The sequence below is a fragment of the Cyprinodon tularosa genome, unplaced genomic scaffold (assembly GCF_016077235.1).
Source record: "Cyprinodon tularosa strain WSP-4 unplaced genomic scaffold, ASM1607723v1 ctg17, whole genome shotgun sequence".
NCBI classification, from domain to species: Eukaryota; Metazoa; Chordata; class Actinopteri; order Cyprinodontiformes; family Cyprinodontidae; genus Cyprinodon; species Cyprinodon tularosa.
In genome coordinates, this window is record NW_024038531.1 from 1,650,457 (window position 1) to 1,665,200 (window position 14,744).

Here is a 14,744-nt window from a genome sequence, read left to right on the forward strand (position 1 = left end):
TGCCTTGTTCAAAGCTATTTGTTTTGTTAAGTGTGTAGTGAATACATTTGAAATTAAAATCTGAATATAATTTATTTACTATGGGAATGCACCTGTTCTCCCCCATATTCAACAAGTTGGTGGTGGGTTTTGTTGCAAAGCAAAAGTGTAAATGTGTCACACAGGATTTGTAATATTGCAAATGCTGACTCATGGATGTTACCTTTTGTAATTGAAAACCTTCTGCATGCTGTTTTAGGTTTTCTGTTTTCAAATATGTAACACAGTCTACAAGCTGTCCATCAAACCCCATCCTCCAGAAGTCATTGTAGTTAGGTCGGAATTGATGTTTACTGATTAGATCGCGGGAACAAGAGACTTGACCTTTTAAAATTTGACAAATGTGAATGTTGTAAACACAGATGGTTTGCACTGTCCTAAAGCTGCTCTCTGGAAAAAAAAAAAAAAAAAAACAGGCACAGACCCGCTATTGCTACACAAGATAAAATATAAAAGAAAACTTGTGTGCTTCTGCATATCATTTCAGAACAGCATTGTGTTCTCACCTCCTGATAAGCTCCAATAAGAAAGGAAAAATGTTTCCTGACAGCCATTTTTGAACAGCCAATCCCTGATTCAACAGGTCGTTCCCATGGTCCTAATCCTCTCATTCCTAATTTATATACTGTCTTTTCCTTCATGAGATGTAGTCATTACATCCACCAGTTTCCCCCTCACTGAGTTGTTAAAACACCAGCTGGGTGCTTTAGTGAAGAGCTTTGAATGCCTAAGCAGAGGCAACCTTCCCCTGCATGTATAAATATTTCAGGGACAGATGGGCAGAATAAATTGACAGTAAAATTGACATTAAATCTGCCTTCTAATTTCCAGAGAAAGAAGAGGTATAGGCTGTAGGTGAGAAGATGATGAGGACTTACGAGGGGATAAAAATCTAAGCTCCTCTGTCAAAGCAGGAAATATAACTTGCTGAACCTGTCAGATTTCCCTACCAGATGTGGGAAAATATGTTTTTAATTTAATGTGCAGACAGCTCTTCACAGTCTTAGCCTTTTTTTTTAAAGTTTGGACTTCCAGACAATATTTAAAAACATCAGTGAGGACTGCACTGTCACCATAAAAGTAACACTGTGCATATAGCTAACCTGAAGTGCCATATGGTTTGTTGCACACAGCCATATGGGAAGTCGTTTGAGGAAAGTGTTAAAGGACAGGTACTTTCAAAGAGTACTTGGCAGGTTATCGGATAAACCACCTGTCCATAAACTTTCTCCATGGAATAATTTCACTGCACTGCACATCAATGGAGGATGACAAGCAAAGTCCATCAAAACTGGGTGCTTATTAGTATAAACGTTTTCATCACCACTTGAAAACTTAAAGCCAAGATTCACAGCCTGTAGAGAATTCACCTGTCGTCCAAGTTTAGTGTATTTTCAAAATGATTAAGATAACCAGGTTTTCAGTTGTGTGGGAAAGGTCTTCCATTTCTTTCCACAAATTTATACCCAGAGACCTGTACCACGAGGCAAACTCAACCTAGCGGGATTACTGTACTTTAAGTCTGTCCAGTTCAACCTATTCAACAATGGCGGTGGTACCAGAAAACTGCTTATCAACCTACTAACTCAATCCAGCTTGAACTGATCATTATTCTGTGAAAGTGTTTGTATAAAGGGGTGGCTTCAAGGTAGCAGAACAATCACAACCATTATTGCTGAAGGGAGAGCGGCACATTTCTTTTATGAGGAATAAAAACTCCTCTTACAGAAATATGGTGTGGTGGCGGCATTAAAGAGATGCCAAATGGTGTGGCAAAGGATTGCCGGCTGTGTAAATGTGCAAGTTACACATCAGTGACATTTAACAAAGCCTGCATTCCAAAGTCTGTACTGCATTTTAGCCTTTAAGCTTTTTAAAGGTTGTTTACAACTATGTACAGTAAGAACAACAAAACAGATTCTGGTAAAAAAATTATGAACCTCTGGAATTAAGGATTGTTTTTATTTTAAAAAAGAAAATGAAAGAGAGAAAATGAGTTATTCCATCTGACATACCAACTCTCTACTCTACTCCCTTATTCTCCTCTCAGTCAACATGATGGCTTGTGTCCAGTCAGTGGGCAGCCTTGGTGTAATTTGGCCCAGAGGGGCTGCTGGCTGTCGGTAGGGGGATAAAGGGAGCAGGGATAGTGGGGCTTGGAGAAAAGAAGGCTTAGTGTGGGGCCTTGGATGGATTGGCCATTGAGCACATAGGAAATGCATTAGATAAACATTAATGAAACTAGGTTACAGGAGACTTATTAGGGAGGCTTTTTAGGCCCCCTATGTATGGTTTTATGTCGCACTTTAATAACTCTCTCATGCACACAGGTAAACAAACCAGGTAATTTAATGCCGTCCTCATAGGTGGTCATTGTGAACAGCGTTTTGAATTTGCAGGGGACCATAAATCGATACTACTGTGTTTTATTATGAAACCAAAATAATTTTGGCTTTAAAAAAAAAAAAAAAACTATAATCTGACTTGGGTACGGTTTGGATGTCCGATTGTGATGTTTTAAACAAGTGTGCCTGATAGCAGCTTCGTAAATTAAAAAATAATTCCCTGGCATGTTAAACAGGTAAATAGTGGCTGATTAAATGCAGTAATGAAGACTCTGGGGCAGGACAAAAAGCAAAATTTTACAGATTTTACAAGGACAGGAAGTAACAGGACTTTATAGAAAGTAATAATAAGAAAGACACTGCGGAGACCTAAATCTGAATAAGATTTTTTATTGCCTGACCTTGTCTAATGTAGCACTCTTTGCAAAGAACTGAATGCTTTCATGAGCAGCATCCTGCTGAAGTACCTTGAAACGTTCAAACCCCCCCCATACCCCTTTATCTTTTCTCAATACATTTTAATTTATTTTGATTTCCAAGATTAGCATACCTTAAGTATAATTTTTAAGTAGAAAAAATTATACATGTTTCTAAAATGTTTTGACTTTAAAAAGCTTACTAATTGTATTGCATAAATATGCTTGTCTTTTTTTTTTTTATTCTAATGAGGTTCATAATATCTTTCGCTTGTTAATTTACAGCCATAACTGTGGATTCACCACTAACTTTTACAATTACTCCTTCTACATGATTTGTAGCAAATTTCTTCTTATGACTTTCTTTTAAACATTCCTTTAAATGTCTTCCATTAAAGTCAAATTTCTGAAATACACAAACTATAGTAGTCCTGTCAACACCTAAACTGTGGATCTCTCTAGCACGTCCGAGCAGCATGGGCCTCTCTTCTGCTGCTTCTATTAATGTCCTCTTGTTCAGCATCTTCCTATGTATGTGTTCAGTTACATTTACTAATCAGATGACTTGCGGTGTATTTTATTTAAGGAAATTAAAGTTAAGAGGGTTGAATAAAAGTGCGTGCTATAAGTCGTATTTCTAATTGCAAACAATTTTTACATCATTGCATCAACTTTAGCTTTGGTTAAGATCTACTTTGATTCTGTGTCTATCACATATACAAACAATTAAAATATAGAACTTTTATTTGCGGTAAATGTGAAACAAAAATTGAAACTTATTTCTCTTTGAGAAGGCACTATTTGCATAAAAATGGCATCACATAAGGTTTAGTTAATGAAGTTGTTCATAATGTTTATACATGTTTGCTACCTGGAGGCCCTTTCACCTTGGGGATATGGTCTGTTTATGCACTGGCATAGTTTTTTTTTTTTTTTTTTTTGCTCGGGGAGAGCAGGCAGCTCTTCTTTGAGGATAGCCTGAAGAGAAAAAAACATACAAACAGGGTTTTGGAGGGGATGGGGGGCAACAACCAAAGACCGTTTGATGCTTTACCTCGTGACCCAGCGTTCCTACGCCCTGCTCACCCCCAAGCCCAAGTGGTGTGAATGTTAGACCTTATTCAGACAGAATACTTCTGAAAGTCCACTCTGAGTAGGAAAGAGGGGATTTGTTGCTCAGAGAGAGAATTGAATGGAGAGAATATCAAATGGTGGTGTGGAAAGAGAATTATAATGAGTTTTTCTTTAGACGGAGACTGTATAAAGGCAGACAAGTGAAAGAAACAAGAGAGAAAAGGCAAAGGGAAAGAACAGTTTAATAGACAACCTGACAGGGAGACAGTTAAAGAATGGTAGCATGAACAGTGAGTGCAATATATATATATATATATGGATAAGTGTGAAAGTATTTTTGCCTTCTCATTCCGTTTTTGTATGCATGCTGGATGGCGGCTTCAGTGTGCAGGTTGTTTTGCTGCAGGATAGTGTGTGTCAGGCTCCATCAAAATGACATCTCTTTGATGTGGAAATACGAAGAGCAAAAGCCCAGCCAGCTTCAGTCCAGTCCCCAGCGGGACACATCTACCGCAGTGTATATATGGGTAGTACAGAGTGTGAGAGGAGAAGGCAAGCTACGCAGGAAAATTGAAAACACACGCACCAAGATACACCAGAAAATTGTAATTAAGTTCAAGTTTAATTTAACCGATACTTTCCTAAATAAGGAAAAAATTCACACTGCATTTATATTAACGTATGGTCAATTCACAACGCATCATCTCAAGGCAATTTACAATTCAACCAGACTATACAGTCAGACTGATTTAAAGTTTTCTATCTAAGGAAAACCAGTTGATTGCATCGACTCATCGACTCAAAGGCATTCCCTCACACTAAGCATGTAGTGACAGTGGAGAGAAAAAACTCCTTTCCAACAGGAAGAAACCTTACAGCAGAACCAGCCTCAGTGTGAGTGGCCATCTGCCAAGGCTGACTTAGGTTCAAGGAGACAGAATCAGAGAAATACAGAAAGAAGCTGTTTAATATAAGACAGTTAAAAAGAGCCTTTTATAAAGACCGTGATCTAGAGACCTCAGCAACCCAGTGAGGAAAAACACATTAGCTATGGTAGATGGGAAGCCAATATGGTTAGACAACAGGTAGGGTAGATCATGAGTTTGTCAAGCTTATATCACAGTTTCTACTTCTGACCTTGATTTGACCTCTTTTGAAATATAATAAAGAGTGAATAAATCTAAACATATGTAAAGGTTTCTGATTAAAGGTTTAGCATGGGTTGTTATGGACTGGAAGTTTCCAAAGTCAAAGGAATGATTTTTGATTTACATTGGATTGAAGGTTTACAGCCGTGAAAAACATGTACCCTAGAAATATAGTTGCTAAAAGTTAATGTATATTTAAATACTGTGTGTAACAGTTCCCAAAGCTCAAATGCACCGAAGAGAAGGCATATAAAGCATAAACAATATGAGGCCCCATGAGAGCTGTGAGGTACACCGTAGCAGAGTGAATGAAAAGAAAACACAAAAAAGCTGCAGAAAATCACACATTCAACCTACTATTTTACAGTAATTGCTCTTTTTTTTTCTCTAAATGGATAAAGTAATTCCTTTCCTTCCCTAAACCACAGGGGTGATAAGCGTTCTGTAACCATTAAGTTGTAGCACTACGTTGTTGGTATTGATCAACATTTCTTTGACATTGTTAAGACAAGCTTTTTTATGTTTAGTGATTTTTGTAAGCTGGAAATCCATCTCCTAAGCGTTAACCTTAAAACTAAAATTTATCACAATTTTACAAGGCTCTATCTTTCTAGCAAACTGTGTTCTACATCCTAGAAATATCTACATCCTAGAAACATGACTCCAGTCAAGAGTTCTTTTGATGTTGAAAAGATATATTACTTTGGCAAAGTTTTACTTTCACATCCATCCACTGGGACTCTCAAAAAAAAAAAGAAGATTGCAGGAGGTGTATAGAGGAAGAGATAGAAGTCTGACAGCAGCAATGGGGGTAAATCGTGTCCAGGCACATATGAATAGAGACAGAGGTCCATTCTCTGCCCGATGTTCTGATTGTCCAACTGTATTCTTAAAAAAATAAAATAAAATCCAACTAATTTACTCCGACTTTTTCTCCACATGAAAACAACTCTTTCCAAAATCTCTGTTTATTACTGTTTTTTAGATCAAAGCAATAAACGTGTTTTACTCCCGACCTGACGGAGGAGATGACGTGTTACATGTCTGGAGAATTAAAAAAATCCTGCATTCCCATTGTTCCCATTGACACGTGTTTTAAACTTGCAGAGCAGACAGACAGTGAATGGCCAGATTTGTTAGAAAACTATCGCCTCCACATAATAATGGTAGAATTCAAAAATAATAATATCTTGATAACCATTTGGCCCTGATAATGATAGGCCACATGCTCTTCTAACAAATCCCTGCTTGTTGCCAAGGTAACAGCAAAAAAAAAACACTAATTGTCTTTAACCGCACCCACGTCTCTAAAGATTTGGGAGCTGCCACCTTAGCAAGATTAACTTAAGGCAGCAAATCGTTATCAAAATATGGCCTTTATTAATCAGTTGATGGCAGCAGGGCCAGTTTATATTGGATTACAGTGGAAAATGTATAAAAAAGACAAACTCCTTTAATTAGATAAGCTCTGTCTTGTTAGTCTTTTACATTCATTGTTTCTCATCATTTATTTGCTGTTTAGTTTGCAGGTACTTCCAGGACTTTTCTTTCTGGTTGTTATGGCTAATACTCCCTTGAGAAATGCACAGTACTTGATTTGCACCTTATACTGTATCAGCAAGAGGTGCTTTACTGACTGCACTGATAAGTTGGAGATGGCAAAAATCCAGTCCTAATGAAGCCGCTTTGATTGTAATGTGGTTTTATTTTTATCAGCATTATCATTTGTAGATCAAATGTAAGATAATAGAAACTAAGTTCTGTAGCATGTACACTCATCATTGAAAAATAGAAAGTGTAGGCAGAACCAAAGATTTGTATAGCTACACTTTTCTTTAAAATTACTTTAAAATTGATAAAAGAAAATCTGTTTTTAGCAAGAGAAACATTCACACAGACTATGTCTTGCTCATAATTAAACCTTATTTTTCTGAACTTTTATCAGTTGTTTGACCTCTTTATTACAGTAATAGATGTGCACCGACAGGACAGTGACCAGTATTTCCTCCCCAAAGATTTATGTTTATTTTTGTTATTATTAGTTTTTTGTATACTGTAAATGCTGTAGATCAGCAGATGCAATATAGTTTGATTTTTTTTTCTTAAAGACAGCTATCCCAATCAACCTGCCACTTTGTGAAAATGTAATCCCCTATACCCCTCAGCAAGGTAGTAAAAATTATTTTGTGGAATAATTTTAATCCAGCAGTGTTTGGAGATTTTATGGCATGGATTGCCTTGGTCCTCAATAACCTGTTTTATTAGTTATCGATGCGCTCTCAACAGATTTTGGAGATCTGGCCACTCCTGGGAAAGGTCACCATTCTTCTTTTTTTTTTTTTTTACTTATATACAGTACAGCTTTTATAGTTACCCAAGGAACCTTAGAATTATTCTATCCTTTCAAATCTATAAATGACTTGGTTTTTCATATCTTCTTGAATTTCTTTCAATCATTCCGTGATTGTCTTGTATTTTGCTTGTATCTTGTATCAGTCTACCTGTTGTTGTCACACAGGTTCTGTAAGGGATCTTGGTTATGTTTGTTTAACATTGAAATGTGTTTGATAATTTCAATCATTAAATCAAAGGCAGAATTAAGTCGTAGGGGGCAAAAACCTTTACAGCTCTGGACATTCAGTGGTGAGAAAAGGTTTTTTGCCCCCTTTTTTGATTCCTTATTTTATGCATGTTGGTCACAGTTAAGTGCTTAAGAACATTAAACACAAAGTTAAGTTTTGCAGTTAAGATGTTTTCATCATAAAGGAAAAAAAAAAATCAAGATCTATTCTTTAAAAAGCGATTGCCCCTTAAACCTAATAACTGGTTGGGCCACCCTTGGCAGCAACAACTGCAATCAAGCATTTGTGATTACTTGCAGTGAGTCTGTAATGGCGCTGTGCAGGAGTTTTGCCCCACTCAGCTTTGCAAAATTTTTCTACAATGTCTTGTAGATTGTCTATATATTTACATTTCCTCATACTTTCACAATGTAGGCAACATGTTAGACTGTGAGGAAAGAATAGCATACAATGTATACTGTGGTTCCTTAAATGTTAAATATGGTGTTTTAACCATGATGCGTTTCTGAGATTTGCTGTAATGACTAACGTTGTAGGGAGTAATTAAAATTTGAGGGTATACCTTCGAGTGATGCAAGAATTTACCCTGTTGAATTAATAAATAGATTCATTAATTGTGCATAAATGTTTAACATGATGTGTAGCTCATAAAAATATTCATCTAATGAGTGCTGTAGCAGAATACTAACCAATAGAGGTTTTTCCATCTTACTTCTAGATATATGATACATTCTGTGCAGCAAAGATTATAGCTACTGAGATGAATTATTAGAGGGCATAATGGCAAAAAAAACATCACTACTGTTGATGTAAGAACCTTATAAAAACTGATGACACATTATTTTCTTTAAGCACATTTTTTTTTACTTTCATTGATCGAGGAGATCCCTTAGAGCGTTTCAGTTAAAACATATGCTCAGTCCAAAAATGAACATTTGACTTGACAGTCAACCCTTTAAGGTTGCTTACGTTTTTTACCCAAAAAAAAAAAAAATCTAATAGTGTCTTTTTTCAATTGACATAAAACACTCATTATATCTGAGTAAGAAGATTTTTTTTTTTAATAGTTTTTAATTCTAATGGTGGGTAAGGTTCACTTAGAGTATAGAAGTCTGGTCACTCTCTCCTTAAAGAAGTTTTATTAGTTGTTATACAGAAGAAGATGGAATCTCACCATCTATACTAGATTTCTTCTAGCACCATAAAGAGTTTCTGTTGGTATGATAAAGTATATTTACATATCTGTAGTTTTCCTATCGGATCTGCTACCAGCCAATGACAAAGAAATGAAAAATAACTCATTTTATACCTTGCCGTCTGAGGTATAGCATACCTTCAGACTGTCCTATAGCTTAATTTGACTGTGCCAGCACATAAGCTGTGTGTTACTATAAGTGTGCACTCTGGTTATAAGTGCTCTTAGCTTTTCACCTCACTTATGTTTGATGATTATGGAGGCAGGATGAGTTTTGCTCTCGATGCAAGTAAGTGTTTAGGAAGTTATGTTGTCTTGTTTCCTGTTATTGTGTGTGAGTTGCACCTTCTCCTCAGGGAATAACTTCAGTACACCTATCATAACGCTTAGATTTTCTTATATAGTCTATAAAAAGTCCTAGAATGAGTTGTAATATTTTATTGATGACGGTAATATGATCCTAGTTTGAATAGTAATTGACACTCTGATTCTTAATTAAATTATGTTATATGAATTAACAATCATGGATTATAATTTTTCACAAAAAAATACCAGTGCCACTTTTATTACCATCTATAGCAGCATATTGAAATCAAAATTGATTAATGAGATTTGACCAGATTTATTAAAAACTATTTTGCCTTTGAGCCTTTTCTTTATTAAAGATACAGTATAAGTAAATTGTTGAATAAGCTGCTTTTATTAGATGCTACCTATAAAGAATTCCTTCTCAAGGTCTTATTTTTATTTTCTTAGTTTGGTGTAACTACATGTTGTGCAAGCATTTGTGTTCACATAAATCCATGCTGCATCATCCTCATCCTACTCTGGGCGGGAGTCTTGTAGTGCCCAAGTGCGGTCTCCATGAGGTCAATGGCTGCTGTGATAATGCTTAACTGATGCCGCCTGTCAATACTCATTCACCGGGAGAAAAGTCCTCCGCCTGTTCAGTAAATTACACAGTACGACGTGAGCTGTGAGGTTCAAAACAACCTGACCCCACTGTTGTTGTGTGAAACAATAGAACAATGACTGCAATCAGCTTTTCCAGCAACCATCTGTGTCATACTGCTGCCTACAAAACACCTTTCCATTACTTCAGGGCTGCAGCTATTAGCTCTCCATGTCATTGACTCCAAAGTGAGATGGAGATCCTCCTTTATCCATTTTCTGCTTTGTTCTGTTGACCTTGACTTATGTTGGTCTTAAAAATACTATAAAGCTTGTCATCATAATAATTTTAACATGACATTTGCTTGCTTTCGTTGATTACTGTAGCGTTGTAATGTTTTCTGTGTTTGAGACATTCTGTTTTCCATTTTCCTTGACTCCCTCTTTCTCACGGCTTTTCCAAACATTCTCGGGAGCAGTATGAAAAGCTGTCCATCATGCACAAGAACATGCAGAAGCTTTACGAGAGCATAGGCAACTACTTCGCATTCGACCCCCACTCAGTCAGTGTGGAGGATTTCTTCGGAGAGCTGGCCAACTTCCGTTTCCTCTTCATGGTGAGTTTGAAACTATGGTGCATTTATTCCAATTGCAGACACACAGAGCCTAACGGCGCCCACCACCCACACATGCACATGCCTTTGCACTCACTTGCTCATTGGGTGTTAGTGAAATGAGAGCTGGTTGCACATGGCTTACATTTTCATCAGACTTGCTGTAGGACCTCACAGATGGTGAGAAATCACAATGTTTTCAATAAAACTGAAAGTTACATTTTAATTATGATAAATAGTAAGAAATACAAAATGACCAATTTCTTATTAAATTCAAAAGAAAATATTTACATATATATATATATATATATATATATATATATATATATATATATATATATATATATATATATATATATATATATATATATATATATATATATACTCTGTAATGCTAGGGTTTACAAAATCTTAAGGAAAACTACTGTTTTGACTATTACTAACAAAAACATTATTGCTAAGCCATAAAAGGGCAGTGCTAAAGAAGTTGGCTATTCACAAGATAGAACGTTGAGATGAAGAAAGAAAATGCAACAGCAATTACTGTAGCCATGAGATTTTTGCAAAGCAAGGTTAATTTAAGATTTAAAGTTGTGGACAGCTGGAGTAAGTGAGCCACGACACACATACTAATACAGGATTTTAATGAGGTTAACTCATTCCTAGATTCCAGAACCACCTTATCTTTTCTAAGAATCATCCCTGGATTAATAATAACATAAATCAATTAGGTTTTACTCCAGTATTGCAGAACCAATTAATATATATGTATTTTTTTGTAAAGAAAATACAAAAAACTGTCAAAAGGAAAACATTTTCTGATTCAAACTCAGCATTTATCTATGTGTGGTAAACCCCTACATTCAAAAACTTCTGACCCTAAAACAATAAACAAGGCTTTCTATTGCAAATTAAGATAACTTCAAAGACATCACCATTTTATCTCCTGGGTTATTTTGTCATTCTTCACAAACCACTTAAGGCTTAAGTATGAAATAGAGCATTGTGTTTTTTTTTTATTCAATTCAATTCAGTTTATTTATATAGCGCCAATTCACAAAACAAGTCATCTCAAGGCACTTTACAGTTTACCAGATCATACAGTCAAATTGATTCAAAGTTTTCAATCGAAGAAAAACCAGTTGATTGCATTGACTCAAATGCAATCCCTCACACCAAGCATGCTTGTAGCGACAGTGGAGAGGAAAAACTCCCTCTTAACAGGAAGAAACCTCCAGCAGAACCAGGCTCAGTGTGAGCGGCCATCTGCTGAGGCCAACAGAGGTTCAAGGAGACAGAAGCAGAGATACAAAAATCAACTGTAAAAGGTGGCCCCATCCAGGAAACACAGCCAGGCAGACGAACTCTGAGCCAGCTCTCATATCAGAGGATGAAGAGAGCACATTTAGCTGTGTCACGGTCAGAGAAACAGGACTACACTGGAAAACAGTCCCCATACAATTTTAGAAGCTATCAACTTCTTTTTTTTTTTTTCTATTCAGAGATCCATTAGACCTTGCCCACCTCAAAACACAGGGAGATATTCAGAGCAAGATATTTAATCACACCTATGTAGAGTGGACTTTACATTTATAATGGCTTTTTTTCTAATTTCCTTCTTAGCAACAATCAAACTGAACTCACCTACTGTCGTTTCCATGGTGATTCTAGGGAGATTAAGTTAAATCAGATGTTTACACCAAAAAAAACGGTCTCTTGTCTTTAGGCATCATTTGCCTAACGCTATAGTGTAAACATATTTTTACTATGAAATATAAAAGTAACTGACCCTTCCTTTTTATAAAATATCTACCCAATCCTTTACACTTATTAATGCAAACATCAGGAATAATTAATAAGTTATAGTAGAGATGATGTAAATGGAGAGGTAAAAAAATAATCTCTAATGAAGGATTTCTTTTTTGCTCACCAGTCCTCTAAAATGTATTTCCTTGTCTTTGCCTCTTTACCTTCTTTCCCTCCTGGCACCTCCCCTAAAGCTGCAGGTGTCAGGATGATGACATCCTGTCCGGACGGCGTTCGCTTTTTCTCCTCACAACCCATTAATGTAAATAGAAAGGTCCCCTTGTCTGGATCCCTTTCTTTTTTCACTCTGATCCTCGTGTGAAATCAGCTTCTCATTCTCTCTGATCAAAGTGCACGCGTCCAAAATGAGACTCCCAGAAGGATTCCAGAGTTGCATATCTGTAAAAGAGGCATCCACCCAAGAAAATAAATTATTCTCTCAAGCAAATAGCTGCATATGAATATTTTATTAGCAATTCAAACTTTCCAGCTATGGTTAAGGGGATAGAAGTAAGTGGGATATAGTGTAGTTAATATATTCATACAAAAACAATCCTTTAATCACCACATTCCTCAGATATTATTTATAGTTTTTGGTGCTTCATCTTTGCTGACAGAAAGGCTAATCCCATCTGCTTGCAGAGAACAAGGAATAAATAGTTATCCTATTTAAATGTTGTTTTTATTTTCTTTTAACCCTGTTAAAAAAACCAACGAACCGATTATTTTTCCTAAGAAGGTCTTATGCTTTATTTATCTTTGACAAAGGTTGACCTACATCGACTTTTCCAAATAGTGACAATATGGCAAATCAAAAAAAATGTGATGACTTGTTGTTATTGAATATGTTAGCTGAATTTAGCCTTTTGGTCGCATAGGGACATTTATCTCTTTATTTTTTTTATAAATACACACACATGGAATTGTTTGACTTGAACAAAACACCCCCCGCTAAGGTCTTTCTCTTTTGCGGTGCTCTTTGTAATCCATTCTCAGCACAAAGCATCTCCTGTATTAAAGAATTTCCTTGCAACACAGTCACCCTAAATTGCTTTTACTAAAGAGCGGAAGCTTAATGCACCCGACCGACATAAGGCATTTGAGCAAACGCATTGACAGACAGTCCTCACAGAACTGAATGTAACTGATAAGAGAATCCATTAACTCTATTTTACTTCTGTTTCATTCTCTTTCTCTCCCTAACCCCCACTTCTTTTTTTAGGCCAATTCAATATTTGAGGAGTTCAACACTTTTTTTTTTTTTTTTTATTTAATGTTACTGCCATACTTTGAAACAGAGCATGGGTGAAATTCAATCCCACAGAGTTTTATGTGTAATCCTGACCAGGAGCATGAGGATGGGGAGTTTTTCTTTTTTATTTATGAGTTATCAAAGCACAGCAGATGGGCTGGGATGAGCCAACAGTCTTCCTTGTTAATGAAGTGACTTTCTAATACAACCAAATAACCCAGAGTGGGTCTATAAAGTAACAGGACAGAACATTTATGAGATGATGTTTAATGGATATTGCTGCCATTTCTCCTCTTATATAATATAATGCTTATTTGTTTCATATTTATTCCAAAACTTGAGATTACTGCTTTTAGAATTGGCTGAATCAGAATTGTGTTTATGCAATATATTTACTTACTGTATAGCGGCACAGTCACTGCACAAGACTTTGGAGGTCACCCCATCAATATGTGAATACATGTATACAGCAGCAGAAGTCTCTCAGCCTGTAACCTATAACTTCTTGGAGCCATTTCACCCCACATCCTGGCACACGATGCAGCAGATGGCTAATAAACACATTTGCTACTTAAAGCCCAGGCGTTGTAGTGTTTGTAAAATTCAAATGAGATATGGCGATGACACTCACTCTGTGTGAGATCATCGGTGCAACTGAGCAGTTGGAAATACTTATTACGCCCTCACTGGACCGGCAAACCCATCTGCATAGGAAGAGAACCATGCTGTTGGAGAAGTGTTGTGTTGCTTAGGGTCAAGGAGAACAATACACACATTTCAAGAATTAAAAAGACAGCAGAGCAAGAAAGAGTGTCATTACTTTAGTGTAGAAAATGGCGAAGCCAGTATTTAGACAAATGTACTGACAGTTTAAACTGATCAGATGCCCAAACTACTGACTTATTACAGATTAAAGACCTCCTCACCCTTCCTGGGAAGCAGGGCTATGCTATAGAAACTCCTTTTAGCCAAGTTATTTAAAGTCTTCCATGTGTGGCACAGATCTGAGGGACATTTTACCTTAAGTCCAGTCAAATTGAATGTAGATAGTTGGGTAATGTTACATAAGCAGCGTTGCCATAAATTGTTAACTGGATTTGGATCAGAGCTTTGACTGTGATATTCTAACAAACCTAGGTGTTTTTGTATATTTAAAGTTATTATGCTAAAGGTTGAATGTCAGACTTGGTCATAATTGTTTTGTTTTTTTGGGGGGCTTTTTAAACATTATTGCATCTTTTTAGGTTCCCAGCAACTGTGAAAAAAAATGCCTCAAAGAAACAAAAAATTTGTTTGTGCTCCCACAGCTTTTCAGGTTATAAGCAAAATCCCTCCCTTTTGGGTGTGGAAACTTTATAGATAGAGATTTTGGCCAACCAGTC

At 36.4% G+C, this 14,744-nt stretch overlaps 1 protein-coding gene across 6 annotated transcripts in view; it reads left to right on the plus strand.

Moving 5' to 3' along the window:
* diaph2 (diaphanous-related formin 2) overlaps nt 1–14,744 on the plus strand; it is a 542,053-nt gene that overhangs the window by 415,498 nt on the left and 111,811 nt on the right. For all 6 annotated transcript variants that reach the window (XM_038281299.1, XM_038281303.1, XM_038281304.1 and 3 more), the window contains one exon: nt 10,143–10,307. In XM_038281299.1, coding sequence (XP_038137227.1) covers nt 10,143–10,307 — 165 coding nt within the window. The remainder of the gene's footprint in view (nt 1–10,142; nt 10,308–14,744) is intronic.